Raw genomic sequence first — 21,306 nt, forward strand, 5'->3', positions numbered from 1 at the left:
ATAGAAGATCTAGAGAATTCTCGCTTTGGACAGCCTCTAGCTTGTTCATACTCCTTTCCCTGTTTCATAATGTGCTTTAGGAATCTGAAGAAGAAAAACTCCCGTCACAGACTACAAGCATTGGTTGTGGTTTGAAGCCCATTGCTACTATAAACTAAGGTTGATGCCCCAAACTTAGTATAAGGCAGAAGGAACTCAAGAGGGCAAACCAGCAAAGAACAGAGAATCGACCCTCTCATGAATAGCTGCCTCACGCCTAAGAGAACTGTGAACTGTTTGTATCATCTAACAGAGAAGTCTAAAGGATATGTGATTGGGCTTTCAATAAAATTTGAACCTAACAGCTAGACCAGCGATATGAACAGGTATTTGCAAAATATATTTGTGCCTTAAATTATCACGTTAATTGATGTTACTAAGTATACAGAAGTATATAGAATCATTTTAAATCTAAAGCATTTCAATGTGTTTTCCTCATCTAACCTATCCTGTTCTCTGTAACAAAATATAAAAACTGTCTGTAATAGTGTATGTAGGCATACAGTCACAGATAAACAAAAAGTCAGGTAAGCAGAATACTAAAACTGCCAAAACCTGAAATGTCCAGGAACAATATATATGATGCCTATTGCATATTACTAGAAGCACAAGAACTTCATGCTGTAGCCCACAGGTGAAATACAAACATCAATCTTCATTTCATTTTCCTAAATGACTTTGGGCAAAAAAATTATTTGAGATACAAAGTTATTTTTTCTACTGTAGGTCCCTTCCCATCTTTTTAACATTAGTGCGGTTCTGTTGCACACACATAAATCCACTATCAATCTCCACTACAGTGTACAAAAACATTGTAATATTTCCTTGGTGGAAGAGACTACCTTTCTCCCTCCCTACCAAATCTTCCAAAAGCGCTAGACTAGTGCTCTGCATTTTAGGACACAAGAAATAACTTGAAGTTCTAGACCTTCAGCATTACAGAGATTGAGATAAAACTCACATTTACATTTTGGCTTACCAGGACTTCTACATTTTCACTCTAGTTTCACAATAAAAGACTATTCATGACTTAACTTTTAATTAAAGGAAAAAAAAAAATCACATTTGAGCTTGAAATCCAGCTTTGCCAGTATCCCTGGTTTCATAACTTTCCAAAAGATTCTGGATGTTTTTCTAGTCTTTTGGGTGTTTACCAATTGAGTCACCTTTGAAGTCCATAACCTGATACTGTCTAGGGTAAATACATGCAGATCAGAAAGCATGCATCAAAAATATGAAATTCTGTTTTTGAATCCAGTAAAATTGAACCTTAGTTTCTTGATAAATCAAGCATTTTACCAAGAAGAATGCATGTTCAGATCTCATGAACAACTGGTTTGGTTTCCATTAAATACATATATATAATACATACCTGGTCTGCGGATTGTACATTTTAAGGCTATTTACAGATATCTTCTGGTGAAGACTTTTGTGTTTAGCCCTGCTTTGGGATTTTTAATTTGATTTTATTCCAACCACACAGGCAGTTCTTTACTGACCTAGCTGGGTGTGTGCCATGAGATCTGCAAGCACAGTGGCAGCAGCGGTGGCAGTAGCAGTATTGGAAGCAGCAGCAGGTTTCCCTCCTGGATGAGATGAGGTGGAGGATGCAGAGGATGAGGTGGAGGAGCCCTGAATAACCCGGTTAAGCCAGGGCTCTACGTTGGAATGGCTCTGGAACGGAGTGGAGGTGATCCGCCCTTGCCGACGTAACGAGCCCTCATCTTCTGATGCTGACGATGTGTCTGTGATTAAAATAACGATGACAGGCATGTAATGTGGGAATGACCCAACAGACGGGAACATGAAGTTTTTCCATGTTCTTCACGTAGCGTTCTCATGTGCTACACGAGATACATGTATTAAGCAAATGGTATATTCACATGCACAAGTTCTGCTCATTGCCATTTTTTACGTTAATGCAACAACTTCTACACATTATAGCTACAACACACTTGAAGCAGTTTCATTTACCTTCCTTATTTGGAATGACGTAAGACTCAAAAAAGGCTTCTACCTAAGGTTCCTAGTACATTTAGTACATTCACTAACCATTCTCAGTGAGCATACCATAACTATTCCACTGAAAGAATATTTCTGTTCTGAACAGGTAAATCAGTTCTCATTCCACCTGAATAAATTTCACTACACTTTTTGTTGGGTATTTTCTTTTTATTTTTTGGGGGGAAATTCTTCATTTTTTGATTCTTTTGACAATTTTTTTGAGAACTAATTACTAAAGAAAGCACAGTGCTATAAAGTTCAATGAAAGAGTAATTTCATTAATCTAAGAATAATTAGAAGGAATTTAACAGCATGTATGTTAACCACATAAATTGATAGTAACAAGCACTACATAGAAATGCTTAGTAAAGCATCTTTTCATTCTAGATGTATATTTGTTGCTGTTATAAGTTTGATAAAGGGCTCCTGTTTTAATTACCAGTTATTTACAATTTTCCAGAAGTTTCCCTTTGGCACTCAATCTTTCCACATTTATTATCCATTCAATAACAAATAAAAAGGTCTTTCTAAATATCAAGAAAATACATCTCTGTTGATTTTGAGTGAAAAATAGAAACTTTTGTCCCAGAAAAAGAATCTTGCCTTCCTAAAGACACCGCTGTACTTTAAGAACTTGATCCTCTGTATGCACCCCAAAGTAACTAAAGGAAAGCTCCTAAAACAATGCATTGCCCATAGACCAATAAAGTTCACATCAAGTCACTTTGTGAAGAGCAGTTTTAAGCCACACATAATGGCCAGACCAATTAAGAAGTCAGCAGGAGCTGAAAAACAGCTTCTGAAAAAGATAAGACTGTCCATTACTACATTATAGAGTCCTTTCCAGACATGGAAATCCTGGGTGATAGTGAGGTGGGTTACCTCAGAAATTCTGTAACTTAATTTTGGCTTTTGGGGTTTTTTTTTTAAACCTCTGAATGTGTAACTGTTCAGCTATATACAATTCCATATAAATTTTGTTGAAGCCACATAAAAATCTTTTCCTCATCTTTGGCAACAAATTTCAATTACCAGCTGTTTAATTTTTGGCTTTTCAAGAATACATGCATTTCCAATAGCTTCAGAATAACTGCTCTTTAACAGTCTAAAATCACAAGAATCAGAAATAATTTCATAAGAAGCCTGTTAAAATCAATGGCATTTTCAGTTAAAATCACAGATCTCTCATTACTTGACCATCCCTAGTCCAACATGACAATTTTGAATTAAAATACACAAACAATTGATCTTTGAGAAGATACAGCTGTGGTGCATCACCGTTCCTGGGTTTGTGCCTCATATGATATTTCTGGTCTACTGCCACAGTTGTAGTTTTTGGCAGCTGACTCCATCTGCTCCTGGATAGGAGCCAAACCAGACCCTAAGTTCTTGCAACCTTCCCTTTCTTTTAGGCAGAAAGCAAAAACAAACAACTCCAGGAATATGGAACAAGACAGGATTACAAACAGGTTTCAAAAAAAAGAGACCACATTTGCAATCTATTATCACTTCAAAGCGAGAAATAAAACTACAAAAACCCCAGGTTTCTCAAAGAATATATAGTCTGATAGTATCTCCTTATCCAGATACACGTTTAATGAAGTCTCTCTAAAATTTCTAAGCTTTCAGATGTCTTACATAAGGAAGGGGGGAAACCCCCACACACTTTAAATGTAAAACATTAACTGTGTATAAAAATGAAGGATCCATAGTAAAAACATTCTAATAATCAAAACATAATTACAACAGAAAAGTAGCAAGGTAACTTCAGTAACTAGCTCTGTCGCAGCTGCAAGAGTTAATCAGAGGTTCTCGGTGTGCTGTGAGAAGAATGCTATGTACTTGGCTTGCAGCTCTTCCTGGCTGGGAGCTGACCCAAGACAGCCACAGAAACCACCACCCTTTGGACCAAACTTGCATCAAGACTACAGCTTAAGTTCTGATCACGTGAAATCCGTATGGGAAGGATGAGAGACTTGATGAAATGAAAACAAAAGTACATTAAAATTTTTGGAAGGATGACTGATGAAAGCAGTTCCATTACTGCCAGTCTGGAGGTGGTTTTGAACTTAAGGTTGTGACCAGAATCCGATGCTTCCTTCCTGGTGACTGATCGTAACTGTTTGTAACAAAATTTCAGCTACTAAGAAAGCCTGGTTTTAATTGCAATAACTTCTGCCAACACGAGGATTTTAAGGCAGTGGTTTAATGGCTCAAGACAACAAAACTAGATGCTTCAGCACTACTCAGATTCTTTGCGATTTCAGATCTTTCTTGCTAAGCTAATTTTGCAAATAAAGGCAGGCCCATAAAAAGACAATTATTTCTGTGAATTGATACAGCTGCAGCAAGTCCTCAGAATATTTTTGAATGGCATGATGTCCCATGATACAGAATTCATCCAGTGGCTCATTTTCTTATAGAGATAAAGCTATCTCATAACAAGTCACCTTCTCTTAGAAGCAGCATGACAGATCCCAGAGACACTTAACTCTTCTTTCAGAACATATTAGTTACAGTGCTTCTGGATCCTGCTAAATCCCAGTGTGAGTATACTTGTCTTTTCTGCTAACCACTTGGGCAGGCACGTTAGAAGGTGTCACTGTCCAGCAGCACAAACACACAAAACCACTCACACAAACACGGGTAGACCCCATGGCCTCATCCTGCTCCCCTCTCTGGCTGGGGAGGATGGAGGTCATACATATACACACACACACGATGTGGATCCCTCCAGCAGCTGGGCTCAGACCCTTGGCTCTGCTGAGTAGTTGTCACCAGATCCCAGTCTCCGACACTTGGACATAAGAGCCAGAGGCTGCAGTCCTCCTCCATTGCTTGTATAGACTGACTGACCCACTCCACGCACACAGAATACGAGTCTCTTGCCCAGGAGAGGTGTCAGAAATGGAGTATAACAGGAGGAGAGGACAGACTGCAGGGTCAGGTGCAGGGCACGGTCAGGCAAGTGTACCATCTATACATGACCAGCCCTTTTTAGCCCATTACCCCGCTATTTTCCCCACACTTGTTCCTCCCCAAATCACCTAAATCTACCCCCTTCCCCATCTGTGGTTCCTCACCTAAACATCCAAGAACAAGCCTCATGCAGTCCCAAAATACCTTTGCCCTGCATCCCATAACGTGTCCCAGAGCCCTCCATGGCATCCCCCCTCCATCCAGAAGGTGCTCTAGTGTTGACTGGTCTTGATAGCTTTCATGCCTGGACAGGAGGGCTGAGGCTCTCCAGGGACAGCCCTGAGAGGGGCCCGGACAGGGTGATCCTTCTTCTGAGTTCTTAACTTGGGTTCCCACCTGCCATTCTTCCCCATGCTCCTCTGGGCTTGTGGAGATGGGTCTGGGACAGGCTGATGGCTCCTGGGACAGGCCGGGGAGTGGCTGGGGCAGGGTATTACTTGGGCTCCCCCACCTGCCATTCTCTGCGCTCCTGTGAAGGTGTGCAGACCAGTTTTTATCACCTAGTGTAACATTTTACCCCCTTTTTTTTTTATAGAGTCTCTCAACACCCCCAAGACTTTGTTCCTTCACAGCAGCATGCAGAGCCCTGACCTCAGGCAGAGTGGACACAGCAGTCACTGCAGGGACGCTGCTTCAAATCCGTCCCGAAGGTATTCAGAAGAGAATGATATTTTGGTTGTCTCAAAAAAACTGCAAGAAGATTCCATCTAGTTTTAAATGCTAAGGGAGACAGGAAAGCCTAGCTGTCCTCCGCTCTCAGCATGGCTTCTGGATGCCAGCTATTTTCTGTACACCAAATCTTAGGCAGAACAGCGGCATGTTCTTTTCTTGTCATGATATACCTCATGCCAAGCACATAATGATTTGTCCCACTAGGGGAATGAGACAAAAGGACAGAGTGATGCTATGTGAAATGCACTGCTGACTGTTTTATCAGAGTTTATTTTGGAGAGTGAGAAGGAATATTGCTTTGAAGAGCTATAAGCAGAAATTTGAAATTTCAGGGCCCCTCTCCCAAAGCCTCAGCATACAGATGGTCGCTATACATTAGTTTTCTCCAGGACTTCACTTTATGAAATTTCACAACTTTCACATATAAAACCAACATGTATGCAAGAAAACTCAAGAGCATGATAACCACCCTGCTGCAATAGCTGCCCTGATGGGCTTCTGAGTACCTGAATACTAGAGGAATAAGCTAATCAAAACGCATGATACCTAAACATATCCTATAGGCAAAAACATAAGGGTGAAGAAAGACCATATATAATAAATAATAAACTTATTCTGTAGTATTAACTAATGAAATAACCAGAGAACCAAAAACAATATACAAAAGTGTGTGACTAGCAAAGAAAAGTGGAATTCCTTTAAATGGGAAGAACACAAAAGGAGAAATATAGCCCAGGAAGCAAGAGAAACAGCACAGCAGACCTGCTCTTTTACAGAAGGGGGATAAAAAATAGAATTGATAGAGAAGGGCACTAGAGGTCAGTGTGCTTCTACTCTGAGGCCACATTAGAAAAGACAAGTGCACATCATTCAAAAATTAAGAGCTTAGGGAAATTCCTCTTCTTTGTATATAAGACACTGGCCCCAAAACACTTGGCTTGCTAGCACAACATGTTATCTGGAGAAAGATTTTCTTAACCTCTAGGGAATTCATTGTGAGACAACAGGAAGATTACTTTTTTCCCCTAAAAAAAAAAAAATTAAAGAAAACATTCTGACCTAAACAATCTGAACAATTATAGCATATGATTTTCTGAATGTTTGAAATAGCTCACATTTGAAACTATCCGATGAGTGTTCTGCAAGCTAATGCAGCATCTTAATTCTTTGGCATTTTCTTCAACTCGTAAAAAAAGAATCTTACGCAATGTGAAATAAGGTTATTTACAGTTCTGAAATGCTTGCCAAGATTATCTCCTTCCAAGTGAGACATTATGTAAGAGAACATACTTAATGCATAAAGGGCAACTGCTCACTCTATTATTGGTCTTAAGTGTACCTTTAGCAGCTACAGTATCTCTAGATGAGACACTAAAAATCTTGAGGAAAGACATCAAAACCCAAATCCAACCAACACCTGTTTATCAGGAAATACAGCCATCAATACAGAAATTTATTGCAACATACTTACAACTTAGCAGAACAAAGCATTTGGTCTTTATACTTTGCTATCATGTTCACCTGGCAAGATTTACATATGTTAACTCAATAGATACCTGGAGGTGTGTACGTTTCTACTGAAGAGTGCACAAGAACAGACCGTCTTTTTGAAGGCATGGGCATTTTTCTCTCTTTGTATTTTGCGAGTGCTGCTTGTACTGCTTCAGTGTGGACATCTATATACAAAACAAAAAAAAAAGGTTAAGAGATTAAGTTTTATCATGATTTCTTTCTAAAAACACAGAAAGCATCAACGTCATCTTTTACAGCTCGAATCCAAAGGCTGAATCACACATGATGGCCCTTACGGACGGCTTTAGTCCTGCTTAGCCCAATTGCTTAGCTTGCAAAAAGGAGCAGGTTCTCAGCTTCAGACGAAGCAGCACTTCTTGGAAAGCAGAAAGGTCCAAAGCTAAACTACAGTAACATGGTTTTCAGTTCTGAAGCTGTGACAACTCTGTTTCTCCTTCAGTGGTGCTTAGTAGGACTGAATGAATAAGCCTGCCTCCCACTCAAATTCAGCTCAGAAGCAATGGTTTCAAAAGTTACGGAAGGCTATAAGCAGGGTCAAGTTGACATATCTTCCTCATGAAATCAGCTTGAAAAGGCTTTGCAGGTATCATTTAGGAAGAACACCCTGAAAATCAATACTGAAGTTACAGAACACATTAGTACTGAGCTATGATTTATTTTCATTTTGGGGGGAAATTTCAATGCAGATACTGTAAATTGGCAACAGCACTGGACTCTTCATCCTCAAAATCCACAATGGAAAAAGAAGTGAAAGATGTATACTTGAAGCTCTCTCAAAAGAATGCAAGTAATAAAAACCAGAAAGAAGAGGCTAAAGGTATAGGAAGAATTAGGGAAGAGACACAAAGTGTTTTCACTTTCCTGAAGGCAAAAATTACCCTAATATACTCAGGGGGTATATTTTAACTTTTCTTATTTTTAAGCCAAAACTGAGATTAAAGAGGAATTTAGTGTTCAATCAAGACCACACTGCAGATAAAATTTAATGTATTCAAGTAATTCTAAATTGCCTTCAGCAGATTTTTCTCTTTGACATATATATTTCACTAGTGTCAAAATCTAAAACTTATATAGAAAGAAACTTCATAAGTGAACAGATGTCAAGGAGAAATGAGGCAGACCAAAAATATACTTTAACTTATGACCTAAAATTCAAAATCATGAAAAACAAGTACAACATGTATACACTTATGCAGAGCTACAAAGGGCCCAAAAGCAAGTATTATGATTATGCTTTTGTCTTACCATAATTTTTTTATGTGGAAGCGGCTATACAAGAATTACAGAATGAAACTGTTCAATTTGAAAAAAAAAGACCTATTCTTTCATTAAGTATCCATCTAAGGCTGCAACTATATAACAGGTTGATAGACTTGTAGGTATGAAACTCAGACATGTGACAGACATACACTTACACAACTCACATATTAAAAAAAAAAGTAGTTTCTCTGTCCCGTACCTATAGGGATTAACCTTGATGACAACTACAAGTAAAGCTCCAAATGTTACAGTACCTTTTTTCTGGTACTAGTCTTGAACCTGCTTTGGTCATGCTCCATACAAGGTTTTTTATTATTTATTTTAAATATGCTGACCAATTCCAGTTAACATTGACAAAGCAAGAAGTAGCTCAGGGAAAGCTAATCAGTATATATTTTAACAAAAATCAGAAGAGATTTTTAAGCATCCCAGAGAATGAAAGGCTATGAAACAGCAAAGCACAGCACATTTACATGAACCTGTTAGGAAGTCTTGGCACAAACCACTTTCCAAAGGCAGCTGTGTCCCAATACACTGGGTAAACACCTGACACTTAAGGGACAACTTTCAATTCTCCATTTCAAAAACAGATTACAAATGCTGCCCATAAACTCAGAAGTATGACCTCGCCAGTGGAAGCCTCATGAAATATATTTCTAACCAACTATAACAACAGATACTGGCATATGACTTACTTTCAGAACTTCTATTCTTAAGTAAATGAAAGATCACCATAGCTTAATCTGACATCTTTTCCTATGTTAGATAGAAACTATTCCATTTCCACACACAGAAATCCCCCCTGCTCCAAAGCACATTGACACCATGTACTTCAGGCATCTAACTTTTGGTCCCTGACTACACAGCATGATTTACTGCAATATGTGAGTTCAAAGAGATGCCATGAGAGAAGCAAGTTAAAACCCCACTACTGGAAGAGCACAGTGTCTTTAAGAGAAATGCCAGAAAAAACCAATCCACTCTTAATCAAAAATCAGGAAGCTGCTTTTCTTAGTCACAGGTCCAAATGAGAAACAAACTGTTTCCTTCAGCCTGGCCAAATGGATCAGAAAAATCAAAATAACCCCTGGGCGTATGGTCCCAGACACCATCTATTTTTTTGCAGTAACAATGTCACTTTTCAAGTCTGCAGCTCCCTCCAGATAATCTGTTCAGTGCTGTATTTAAAACACATATACGCAAATATATCCCCTGTGTGTTCTTACAAGACTTAGGAATTTACTAGGTAGATGCTTGTCTCAAATAAGAACTTTTTGTGCAACTAACCTGTGAGGTTCAAGGACAATGCTGTTATGGGGGGATCACTTCTTAAACCTCTATCTTTTGAGACAAGATTTTTTAATTTTTTTATACTTATTTTTTTATTTTATATATATATATGTTTTATACTTAAAATATATTTATTTTTTATTTATATAAAAATATTTTTACATTTTTTTTAACACCACCATGTTAGATTTCTGATGCCATCCTTCACAACAAGCAGTTGTTCATAGATGTTTTACGAATTAGAAATTCAGGCCTCTCTCAGTATGTCTCCCTGCCTCCCTTCCCCACATCTGGGCTACTGCTTTTTGTCAAGTCTTTGTTTCTCCTGATCTTTAGTTTTGGACTTCCCCTCCCGCCCCCCTGTAAATGTCCACCATCGAGGTTTATTCTCATGGATACCCAAAAGCAAACCTCTTCATTTCACAAAATTCCAGAAAGTTTAAGTAGAACTTAACACACTTCTTGTTTTGCTGTGTTACTGAGATGCACCAAGGACATTACTGCTATCCATAGATGTGAGAATATTACTTAAATTAAATGCCATTTTTGCAGCCTTAAAATTTAGGGGCAAAATGCCAGTTCTGCTGGACACATTTCCATAGCAGAACTTGAAGTCAAAACCAAGCTGCATGTTTTTAAAAAAAGATGGTAACTATTAGATGCATTCACTTCAACCATGCATATATCTACATATAAATTAGAAGATATTTTTATGTTACATTAACATCTGGTAGGAAGAAGGGGAACATAACAAATGGTTTTTCTCCAGAAAATGTCTTCCAAAAGAGAATAATAACACACAATACTTATAGTCTGTATATAAATCCATTAAATCATTAAATAATGTTGCAGATAAAAAAAATGAAAGCATTCTTAGCTGGTTGTGTATTTAGGGAATGGAAAGGACTAGCTTGAGGCAAGGGTGTGTTGGGGCATTTTAACAAAGTGGAGTGGGACAGGTCATAACATCACACAGAGTTGTGGTAGCAAGCATGGGAACTACTTTTTATTCCATTTCCAGAGGGCAAAATGAGCACCACCTCCTCCTCCTCTAGTCCTCCTAACTCCCACCCCAAAACCTGGAAAATACTAGATTAAATGGTACAAATGCAACCAAAAGACAGTCAGGATAAATTTTTATTCTGTTTCATGTTTTATTTTTATAGTGCTGGTTAACTCATTAGTTCCTTCTGTACTCGTTAAGATCTATTTCCAGCTTGAAATTTTTCTTTTAATATCTTGTCCTTGGATAATAACTGAGTAGGACCATCCTCTCTCAGCCAAACAAATTAAGTAATCGGTTTCACTTCCCTGGAACGCTTTCTTCCTATTCCATGTTTCCTTTAAGAGCTTTTTTACATTATGTACATGGTGAAACAGACTTCACTAAAAAAAGTAAAAAGAATGAAATAATTTTAAAGAAGCAGAACATTTAGGGCACAAAATTTCATAAATTACTATAAATTAAAGTTTAATTGGATATTGGAATCGCAAAAAGAAGCTCTCTACCATTGTCTATTTCTAAATTCTTAAAAATTTACTGTGAAAATTATTTAATGTTTAAGAACTGTGGATTTCAGTTTTCAGCGGCTTAAATAGTCATTAAAATCAGATCAAATGTGATCTGCTTTACATCATATTTCTGAGAACAGGGAACACAAATGTTCAACAGTGAACACTGAAAGAGATGAACAGCAAGCCCAGCATCTTATTAACATGAAGACTATGCATACCAAAGTGAGTAAAAAATACATATGCTGCCATCCAAAAGCAGAAGAAAAAGTCTTGAAAAAATAGTTCTAAGTTTCTGCACTTTAGTAAGCTGCAAACAACCATCAACAATTTATTATTGATTCAAAACATTTTTTCCTTCCTCTGTTGTAGTAAACCACATAATTTTCTCTTCCATTTTATGTACCTATTCTCATTTTCTTTCCTTCTACAAATCCTTAAAAAGGATGGGGGAGGAAAACTAAGAAATACTTTGTGGAGTATAAATCACCTGAACTCTTATACCCTAACCCCTCCAGCTATTAGAAGAGCATGTTTCTTTTCTGTTTGTAGCCTCTGCTTGTTTATCAGCCTCTGATTCTTGTTCCTGCCTTAAGCACAGGAGGAAGAATTTCTACAGTTGTTTGAAGAAAAAATGGCATTCGTAAGGCTAACCAGTTTCCCTACTGCTCACAGATCTCCAAATAGCAGCAGCTACAGCAACCAGCACTGTCTGCCTCTACAAATGGCTGCTGCAAACTAGTGTCCCATACGATTGCATCTCTGTGACAAGGCTTGCCAGTAAAAAAAAAAGTAAAAAAACCCCTAAAAGTAATTTGTAAAAAGCTAGTATGACTCCAGGAAGGCCGGCAGAGCACAGAGGATTGGTGCAGGATCAAGCTCTACCACATGAAATGAAAGAGAGAGCTGCTGTATATTGCAGGGTGCTGTGCATGTATCACCCCTGTGTGCTGAGCAGGCTTCTCCTCATCTGGAGCAGCTACTCAAAATGCATCTCTGTATCCTGTTCCAGGCAAGCTGGGAGAACTGTTACAGCTGTATATCCAACAGGCTGAAGAACAGTAAGGACAATAAAGTGCAAGAGTGGAAAGAGAAAGTACAGCTGCCGGGAAAGCTTTTTCACAACACCCTAAAGGCTTACCAGCTTACTCATTTGTATTCTTATCCAAAACCAGGCAGCAGTGGGACTGAACATAGGAGAAGGCACAGTGCCTCCACCAGAAACTGTACACCCTCCCTGAAAGAAAAGCCAGCAGCAATAGCAATACACCCATCACCAAGTGTTCTCTGGACTGAGGGTATGAGGGTCTTAGCACTTAAAGTAGATGAATGCTTGCAAGGTGTCTGCATTTGTCACCTTCTCTATCACATTGTCCATTTAACAGAATGAAAACCTAGTTAAAGCGCTGTAATATTAACTGCTGTTCCAGGAACTCTCAGGTAATTTAGTAGCCTACAGTATTTATTGATGGTATATTCACTGTTGGAAATTTTTTTGGTAATATTTACTGCTTGAAAACAAAAATCTATGGATGATAAAAATTACAGTTAATTTAAACAGACAACAAGTCTGGGAAACTATTAAAAAAAAGTGCTTACAGCTAGTAAATGGCAGATTAATTGCATAAAAAAGCGGAATTGTTTCACTTGCAAGTAATTTATGTTGATGGTTCTAAAATAACTGTAATTGCTCCAGAAAGAGATTCTGTTCTATGAAAAGTTGCATTCCACACTCATCAGCTACTCTTGAAAAGGACATAGCAGAACTGATGAGATGCAAAGAAAGGAAAAAAAGAAATAAAGGCTGGAAGGAAATAAAAAAGAAGAAACCACACCGCCCCCACTCCCCCTGAAAGTCTAAAGAATAAATAAAGCATGCGCTTGACAGAAGCAGCAACAGTACACAGAATATAGCCTAAAGTTGTTTATCCTTCACAGCAGGTAACGTGTGTCAACATACAGGGAAATTTAAAAAGGTAACATTTCAAGCTGGTGGTGGTGGACATCTTTTCTTTAGGTAGAAAATGCTTTTAGCATAGCTAGAATGTCTCAGATAAACTGAGATGGCTTTGTGAAGCAAAACTGTGACTTTTTATGTTGAAGTATTGGGAGGAATGAAGTGAAGCTACTGTGCAGTAACTGGAGTTTTATGAGACATCTTGTCAACATTTCTGTTCATGCTCTACGTATACATGAATCTCACAGCACGAGTAGCCATGAAAAAGAGCATCAACACTGATGTGAAGCATTTTCAGACTGGAATGAATTGGATGATTCAACATCTATTAGAATCAGAGTAGTAATAGTTCCAAAGAGTAAAAACACATGCAACAAACACCTTGCATTTTTCTTCCCGTCTATCTCTACACTGAGATAAAGAAGAGAATCACTAATGCAAGAAATCTGAAGAATTTTTTTTCTAAAAATTAAGACAGGAAAAAGTGGAAAAGATACTGGCTTCTGAAAGCTGTATCTACATTACGTTGCATAGACATAAGTTTAACCTAAATCAAGTAAAACAAAAACATCACTATTTGGTTTTGATACCACCTAACTATTTGGTTTTGATACACTAAGCCTTGTCATACATCACTAATGGGAAAAAGAAATCCAATTACACGTTACAGCTAAGAACTTTTCCCCTGAGACCTTAAATTTCAAAGAGAAGAACACATTCTAGGCAAGAATATTTAATGAAACATGAGTTAGCAGAGCAGCGATGGGAAACCACAGAAGGACATGGCAGTCCACATGAAGTACTACCTAGGGTTTTAGAACTGGCCAGTGGTAAGTACAAGAAATAGCCTAAACCCCCTACACATCAGGCTTGATCTTGAATAATTGTCCACTGGCAGGATTACCTGAACACTTAGGGTCATTCAGAAATTCTCATACTGAGATGCAAAAATATTGGCTAAGCTCTAGACTGATGAGACAGAGAGCAGTACCTCCAAATCACCGAAAGTCAATTTAAAGAATTTTAAAATCAACAAGGCCATAGAAAGATTAACTCTAGGAAAAAAGGAAGCACTGATAATTAGCACTAATAGTTAGACTAACATTTAAAAGCCACATCTATTCATAAGTACGGTAGCTGAACTTGTTAATATCCACCCTATTCTACATGTCTTGCACTGTAAGACTAATAAACTCTATGCCAAACTTCCCCCAAACAATACCAGTAATATGGCAGAGTTTTTTACTTGCTTCTTGTTTTGTTTGTTTCCTTTTTTAGTATCTTTGGTGCAAATTAAATAGGACATCTGAGGCTCTGAGACAGGAAAATTGTCTGTGTATACAGCATATTGCTCTAAACCCTCCTAGCTCTCTCAGCTAATGGTTCCCAAGTATTCCCTGTTGTAGTTGTGCTCTTGCAGATTTTCTCTCTGTTAGGTTAACAACATCACGTGCTACTTTAAATGAATGAATTTCTATCAGATTCATGACTTTGCTTGTAATTTATTTGGAATCTACTTGGTCACAAAGTAATTTGGAAATCATGGCTGTAATTCAACCACTAAATCGGGGAGGGGGGGTTGGTACATATTCAACAGTAGAATTACATTGACAATACATTTGAAATGCAAAAATAAATTTAAATGACCAGTTTGTACATACTCTTAAACATGTAATTTAGTTAATTTTGATACTAGGTAATCTTCCCTGACATTCAGAAGTTTCTTCTTTGTGTAGCTGAATACATGCATCTTTCCCAGGAGTCCATATATATCATCAGAATATTCAAGAAGTCTCATTCATCCTTCAATTATTCATAAGGAGCCCATACAGGCATATCAGCTCCATTTCTGGAGCAAGGTTTTAAATGTCAGCAATGCAAATATGATGCAATAACCACTATGCCCAAGCAGTTGCAAAGCAAGGTGACACAATACCAACAACATATTGAGGATGCGCAGTGCACATCATTACTCGCACTTCTCATCCCCAAACCCAAGACATATAATTACCCTGCAAAACAAACAGAAAAATTTCCAGTTAAAAGTCCAAAGGTATTTAGGAGAGAAAAGCTTCCCAACACCTGCCTTTTCTCACTATTGTGACAAGGAATTTCACAGGGAAACAGTGTACTTCAACCACCTGAGAAGTAACAATGGAAACAGGATGTGATGAGGATATTGATATTTTCACAGAAGTTTCCAAAACAGGTTTGTCACAGTGGTGTCCATTTAAAATGAAGTAGAATATCCATTGTGACATTTCCCTTTTTTGTGCACTTGCTCTAAACCAGGAAATATTTGAAAGTAAACTACAGTAAATATGATAATCCTATAACCTTTCTTTAACAAAACAGCCCAACCAACCAAGCAAAAAAAACCCCACAACCCACACACTGTAGTCTTCTAAATGTTTAAATAACTGTTCTAGAGACTGGAAAACCAATCAGCAAACAAGAGAAAATTCTTAAGCATGGTGTAAAATTCACAATAAGAAACACATCAGAAGGCATGTCTACAATTCCTTTCCCTCCTAGCATTTCATCCATTCTGGATTTGAACAAAACCACTCAAGTATAGAAATACAAAAAGCTACTTGAAAAATACTCATTAGCTCTTCCCTTCTTCCAAAGCACTTCCAACTTTTTCTTTAGGTGCAGGTACTACTTTACTGGTACACTTTTCCTCTTAAGACACCTGATGTTTTAGCTACATTTCTTTTCCTTACCAGATCGGAAGCGCTCATCCCTTGAGTTGGTAGAACGGGATTTCTGCTGTTTAGATACAGCAGCGGTAGCTTGCGAAGAGCCTGGGACTCTGTTCTCTGCTTGCAAGGATGGATCCACACCTGAAATACAGTTTTATTTCAGTACAAATTCAGGTTTGCAAATAAAACACCTGCTTCCCATGTCTATGTTCTTCAATCACCCTTGACACTTACCAATTAGCAAGTTCCACTGGAGCCCTAAGTCTGTATCTTTAAAAAAATCTCATATTCCAACTGCATTTTGAATTATTTAAACTAAAACCTAGCTTGATCTGATAAGCATTTCACACAGAAGGTAAGAAACACTTCTCAGTAACAGAAAAACTCCTTTGCTCCTTGCAGGAGTTTACAATCATTTGTCCTTAGGTGTTCTGTATGCCAGATCCATGCGGAGGGAGGAGAAGGAACCAATCCTCTCCTAGCTTACTGCTAGACACCAAGAGAAATGCTGCAGAGATGGTTACAATTACACATTGGTCTTGGAGATCCTGGAGAGACAAGATGATACTGCTCCATCTTTTAAATAAAACTTGAACTATTCTATCAAATTTCTTTTGAGTCTAAACACAAGACAGCTAATTTGAGTAAAATTTAGGAATGTGCATATCTGTTTAATCTATTGCCATTTAATAGAGCAATATTCAGAAGATTCACATTTTTAAAAAACTGCAAGTCTCTAATAAAAACTTTGCAGATGTTAAGGGCAGAATTACTCTGTCAGCTTCAGCTGCCTAAAAACTACTGGTTTAATCTAGGTTGGCTGGGTACTTTATATACTTATTAAAGGATTACAGATTTTCCCATCCCCATAAAGGGTAACAAAACTAAGAGGAACTGAGCCACTCTCTAGTTGTTTCCTCTGCACCTGTCTAGAATTAGGGCTCTAGACAGATAACCTACAGCAGGCACCTACCTTTAGGCTGGCTGACATTCAAGAAGATGAATCTCACCTTTACATTCTCACATAGCGGAAATAAGAAATCAAAGGGGTGGACAGTAACTATTAAATATCTCCTATCACTCCCCAACCCTGCCAAATGAGGAGACTCCCTGCTGGCTCTTGATACACCTGCAAGGACTATACAAATTTGAATAAGGAACTTACACTTGCAATTTTGTTTTCTCATCTGTTATATATCTACTCTTAAAGTACGAAGCGAAGACCTGAAACCTCTGCAGGTGCTCTCTTGAGGATACAGGTCACACACAGCCATGAGAAGCCAGAGGAACATAAGGAACAAAGAAGGACTCTCTTCAGTTTGTACTGTTTTAAGACCAGTGAATTACCACCTTCAGACGTGCAATAGCCGCTACACACCAAGTACAACAAACGTAAAATTACAATGCAGTTGGAAGGTTTTTTTGTACGAACCTATCATAATTTATGACCTTATGTGGCTATTTGGCTTACTGTTATGTTTAATAGTAAACTTTCCTTAGCCATAGATCTTCTGCACCAAGTTTATTGAGTTTCTAGCCTTTGTACCATACAGGGCTGAGCCTATCTTTAATTTTACTCTTTCCTTCCCTTGAAGAGCTTCTGCCTTCCTACCTGCCCTCAAGTCTTGCTAGAACTAGAAACATTTTCAAAATGCAAGTATTTACAGAAAGCAGCTTTCACTGAACTGAAGATGTCACTCAAGAGGAATCTGTGCCAGTCCCTTTGCAAGTAAAGCTCTTACTTTAACAAGAAAGAAAGAATTCTTCTTCCTCCCATGGGGTTTCTTCTGTTCCCTCTCCTTCTCCCCAAGTGTGTACCAAGAAAGAAATTGGTAACTAATTATTAATAAATCTAGCAATTATAGGAGATTTTTATTAAGAACTTTCAGTAAGACATGGTCTTCACATTTGACGTGTAAGTTTTCAAACAGTAATTGGATTAAATATACCAGTTCTACCTCAACTGATCAAAATGAACTTTCAAATACTCTCTTTAAACATAATATCCTCATCTTCCTGACTGGATCAGTTGCCATATATCAGCTTTCTTGGGTATCTGTTAACACCACTAGGTGAATGCATTCCATAATCTCTATCCCATCCCCATTTGCAGCTGACAGTTAACACCTCTGGATGTTGAGACAGCAACCTTGAGTCAGACATGGGTTTGGGGAGGGTGAGTGGGAAAAATAAAGAAAATGAGCCTAAGTAATAGCAAAGGAAGGAACATTTAATAAATCACACAGATCTAAGTTTTTAGAAATTAATCCAACTCCAGAAACGTGCTCCTGTCTTTTACAATTTGCTATACAGAAAGAAAAAACACATTCTCACCTAATGGAGTTCTCCTACTACCCAAAAGTAAAGCCTTTTAAGTAGACAACAGACTAAGTAACATCAAATGCATTTCCTAATAGGGGAAATGAGACAGGCCAGTAAAGAAACTGAAGTGTCCTCAACAGGGAGCAGTTGAACATGGAGCTAAGCACATGATGTTTTAACATTACCCAGTGTGAAGAGGTAACATTCCCTCAAACACTTTAGCAGAATTCTGTTTCTAAAAGAAAAGCAAATTTAGTCCATCAACTGAATTGATTCAACATATTTGATACTTGAAGAGCGATGAAAACACTTAAGTATTGTATTTTATATTTCACGTGTACAAAAGTTTTACATAACCACAAGTCAAGATTCCAGTGAGATTTGTTGATCTGTAAACAGTAAATGATGACATCTATTTTGTTAAAAAGACTGAGGCAAGTCATCTCCCCAAAGCCTGAGCCAAGAAAAGAGCAGATGCAAATGGGTAATGCGATAACTAAGGTGGTAAAAAAGAGAATAGGACAAGCAACTAAGCTGGGAGTCTCCCTAAAATAGATTGCCTGTTTATGAAATTTTCAGACAACAGCATATCTACATTAGGAAGGTCAAAGTGTCAAACATCAGGTCAATTTTCTGTGATCTTGTCACAAGGGACCTTGGGTAAAGAAGGCAACAAAAGAGCAGGAGATTTTTTTTTTTTTTGGTGCCATTTTTTTTTTTCCTCAAAAAGAGGGTTATTAGTTGTAAGTGGAATAAGAGATTAATGCTCTACTCATAATTCCTTGCTCTTATTTTTTCCGGTCCTACAGTTCAGTACCCAGCTTCCCAAACCTGTCTCTCTCCCTGGGCATGGGGTAGCCCATGAATCCCACTTTTGAACTCGTGCAGCTGGTATGTAAGCAAGTAACTACAGAGCCTTGGAATCAGGATTCCTAAGAACACAACCAAGTCCCTTTCCCACTCTGTGATCCCATGTACCCAGCAAAGCTGGTCAGTATCATTTGTGATCAATGACACTGCTGCATCTGGCACAAGGGTTTATTTAGGGGAAAGTAAGATGGAAAATGAGCTAACCGGTATAATCAATCAGCAGATGCCAAGCTGCATGTGGGATGCTCCTGAGCCATATGCAACTTGAGCATTGCTATTTGGCCACACCAGAACTGGGGGCAGGGGGAGTGGGGAAGAGTAGGGACCCCAAATAAACGTAAGAGTGCACGAAAGCTTACCAACTTCAAAACCAGAACCCTATCCTCCTCCAACACTTACGGAACAGATTTTTGTGAATCGGCATTGGGGTAGCTGTATTGTGATGAAATATTTATCAATGAACCTCAGAAGTTCCCTTTAAATTAGGATGAGGCACAAATTCAGTGGTACTGTTGGAAACCACAACTGTGTTTCCTCAGGTTAAGTCTCCCTTTTTGCTTTCTCAAAGAAGAAGGTTTCACATCTTAGTGCAAAACCACCATGGATGAGACTGAAAAACATCACTTTTTGGTAAAAATAGTAAGATATTGCATCTAACTCTTAGGCTACACAATTCTGTGCCAGAAAAAATCCTGTTCCACAAGCTTGGTGAACTTGTTAATTTATTCGGGTACTATGCAAATCACTACCTCAGCCTTCAGCAAAAGCAGCTGGATAATTAGGTTAACCTCCCCCCCTCCTTCACACTGAAGATCTTTACAAAAATAACATTTTAAGAAGCATACACTAAAGACACTTGATCCACTATCACTGTATTTTGTCCATTTTTAACTTACCCAAAGCTAGCAAGAATGAAAAGTCATCTTAAAGAGGCTGCTTGTTCCAGTTAACTGAACAATTCCCTTCTACAGGATGAAATTAAAGTTAATATTTTAATTATAACTGTATTTTTCCATCTACTAATACTGGAGATTCAAGACTTACACTGACGTTTCCAGCAATTTTGATTTACACAAGCAAAAATTATTTTGCTGTAAGAGCACTGAACAGTTGACAGTACCATGAAGACTCTTTGCTAGCATCGCTGGGGAGGATGCCTAGCTAAACACATTTGGCATCAGATAAGCAGAGATAAATTTCAAAAACATACCTAGCAAAAGCACAAACTTTATTACTAGAGGACTCTCCTCAGCAACCCACGTGCAGAGCAGTTACCCTATTGCCTCTTTCATCTCATCTGTGTAAGATGTGATGCTTTAACATCAAACTCAACGGTTTTTAAAGACTTTCACCAACGTCTCAGCAAACCCTTATTTGTAACAGCTATTAGACATTCAAATCTAATTACCTTCCCAAAAAGACTAATCTTGAAATTCATCTCCCAAAATAGAAATTCAGACAAAGTAATTTCAGTTCTAAACTAGGTTAATTTACGTGAGATAAGTTGTACCAGTCTACTAGCTGAACTTTTCACAAGTATTCTCTTCCAAGTTTTAATGGTAAATTGAAAAGTAAAACCAAAGGAGTTAAAATAGCATGGCAACAATTCCCTCATCTCAGTTTCACTACCCAGTTATGTATCATGCCTCCAAACATGCACAGTCTGCAGCAGATGACGTATCATATTAAAGAGCTTTGCAGAGAGGAGAGAGGAAGAGGGAGGCCGAAGAGGAAACCTGAGGCTCTTCGTACGCTATTAAACCTTTCTGCAGCTGTTGAACTGGATCTAGAAATAAGAAAGGAACAAAAGCTGACAACCAGGTTCAAAGCACTAAAAGAAGGGAAAAGGGGTATGACAAAGCAGAAAATAAAACAAGTGTGGGAAACTCCTGGTCTGGCTCTAGGCCAACCTTTTGGTCTGTCCTGCCCTGCTCTAGTCCCTCTCTGCTGTCTCCTCCGCACCCAGCACCCTGCTCTGCCAAAAGACCACGTCCAGCCACCCAGCCTGCAGCATGCTCCATCCCTGACTGCCCCCCCACCTCCAGGCTTTTCAGCCCATCTCCTCCAACCCTGCCTCTAGCCTTCCACCCCCTCTCCATAGATTCAAGCCCTACAGACCTGTTCATGTTTCACCATTGTGGTCTGTTTACCACCTACACTCAC

The 21,306-nt window shown here is 38.4% G+C and overlaps 1 protein-coding gene across 6 annotated transcripts in view; it reads right to left on the reverse strand.

Moving 5' to 3' along the window:
- Nucleotides 1-21,306, reverse strand: part of DIP2A (disco interacting protein 2 homolog A) — a 130,698-nt gene that overhangs the window by 57,256 nt on the left and 52,136 nt on the right. For all 6 annotated transcript variants that reach the window (XR_012650391.1, XR_012650392.1, XM_075027751.1 and 3 more), the window contains exons 3-5: nt 15,973-16,092; nt 7,251-7,370; nt 1,539-1,784 (exon numbers count right to left, since the gene is read on the reverse strand). Coding sequence is in view for 4 of the 6 variants with exons in the window: in XM_075027751.1 (XP_074883852.1) it covers nt 1,539-1,784; nt 7,251-7,370; nt 15,973-16,092 (486 nt within the window). In the remaining 2 variants the exon portion in view is untranslated. The remainder of the gene's footprint in view (nt 1-1,538; nt 1,785-7,250; nt 7,371-15,972; nt 16,093-21,306) is intronic.

The sequence above is a fragment of the Buteo buteo genome, chromosome 5 (assembly GCF_964188355.1).
Source record: "Buteo buteo chromosome 5, bButBut1.hap1.1, whole genome shotgun sequence".
NCBI classification, from domain to species: domain Eukaryota; kingdom Metazoa; phylum Chordata; class Aves; order Accipitriformes; family Accipitridae; genus Buteo; species Buteo buteo.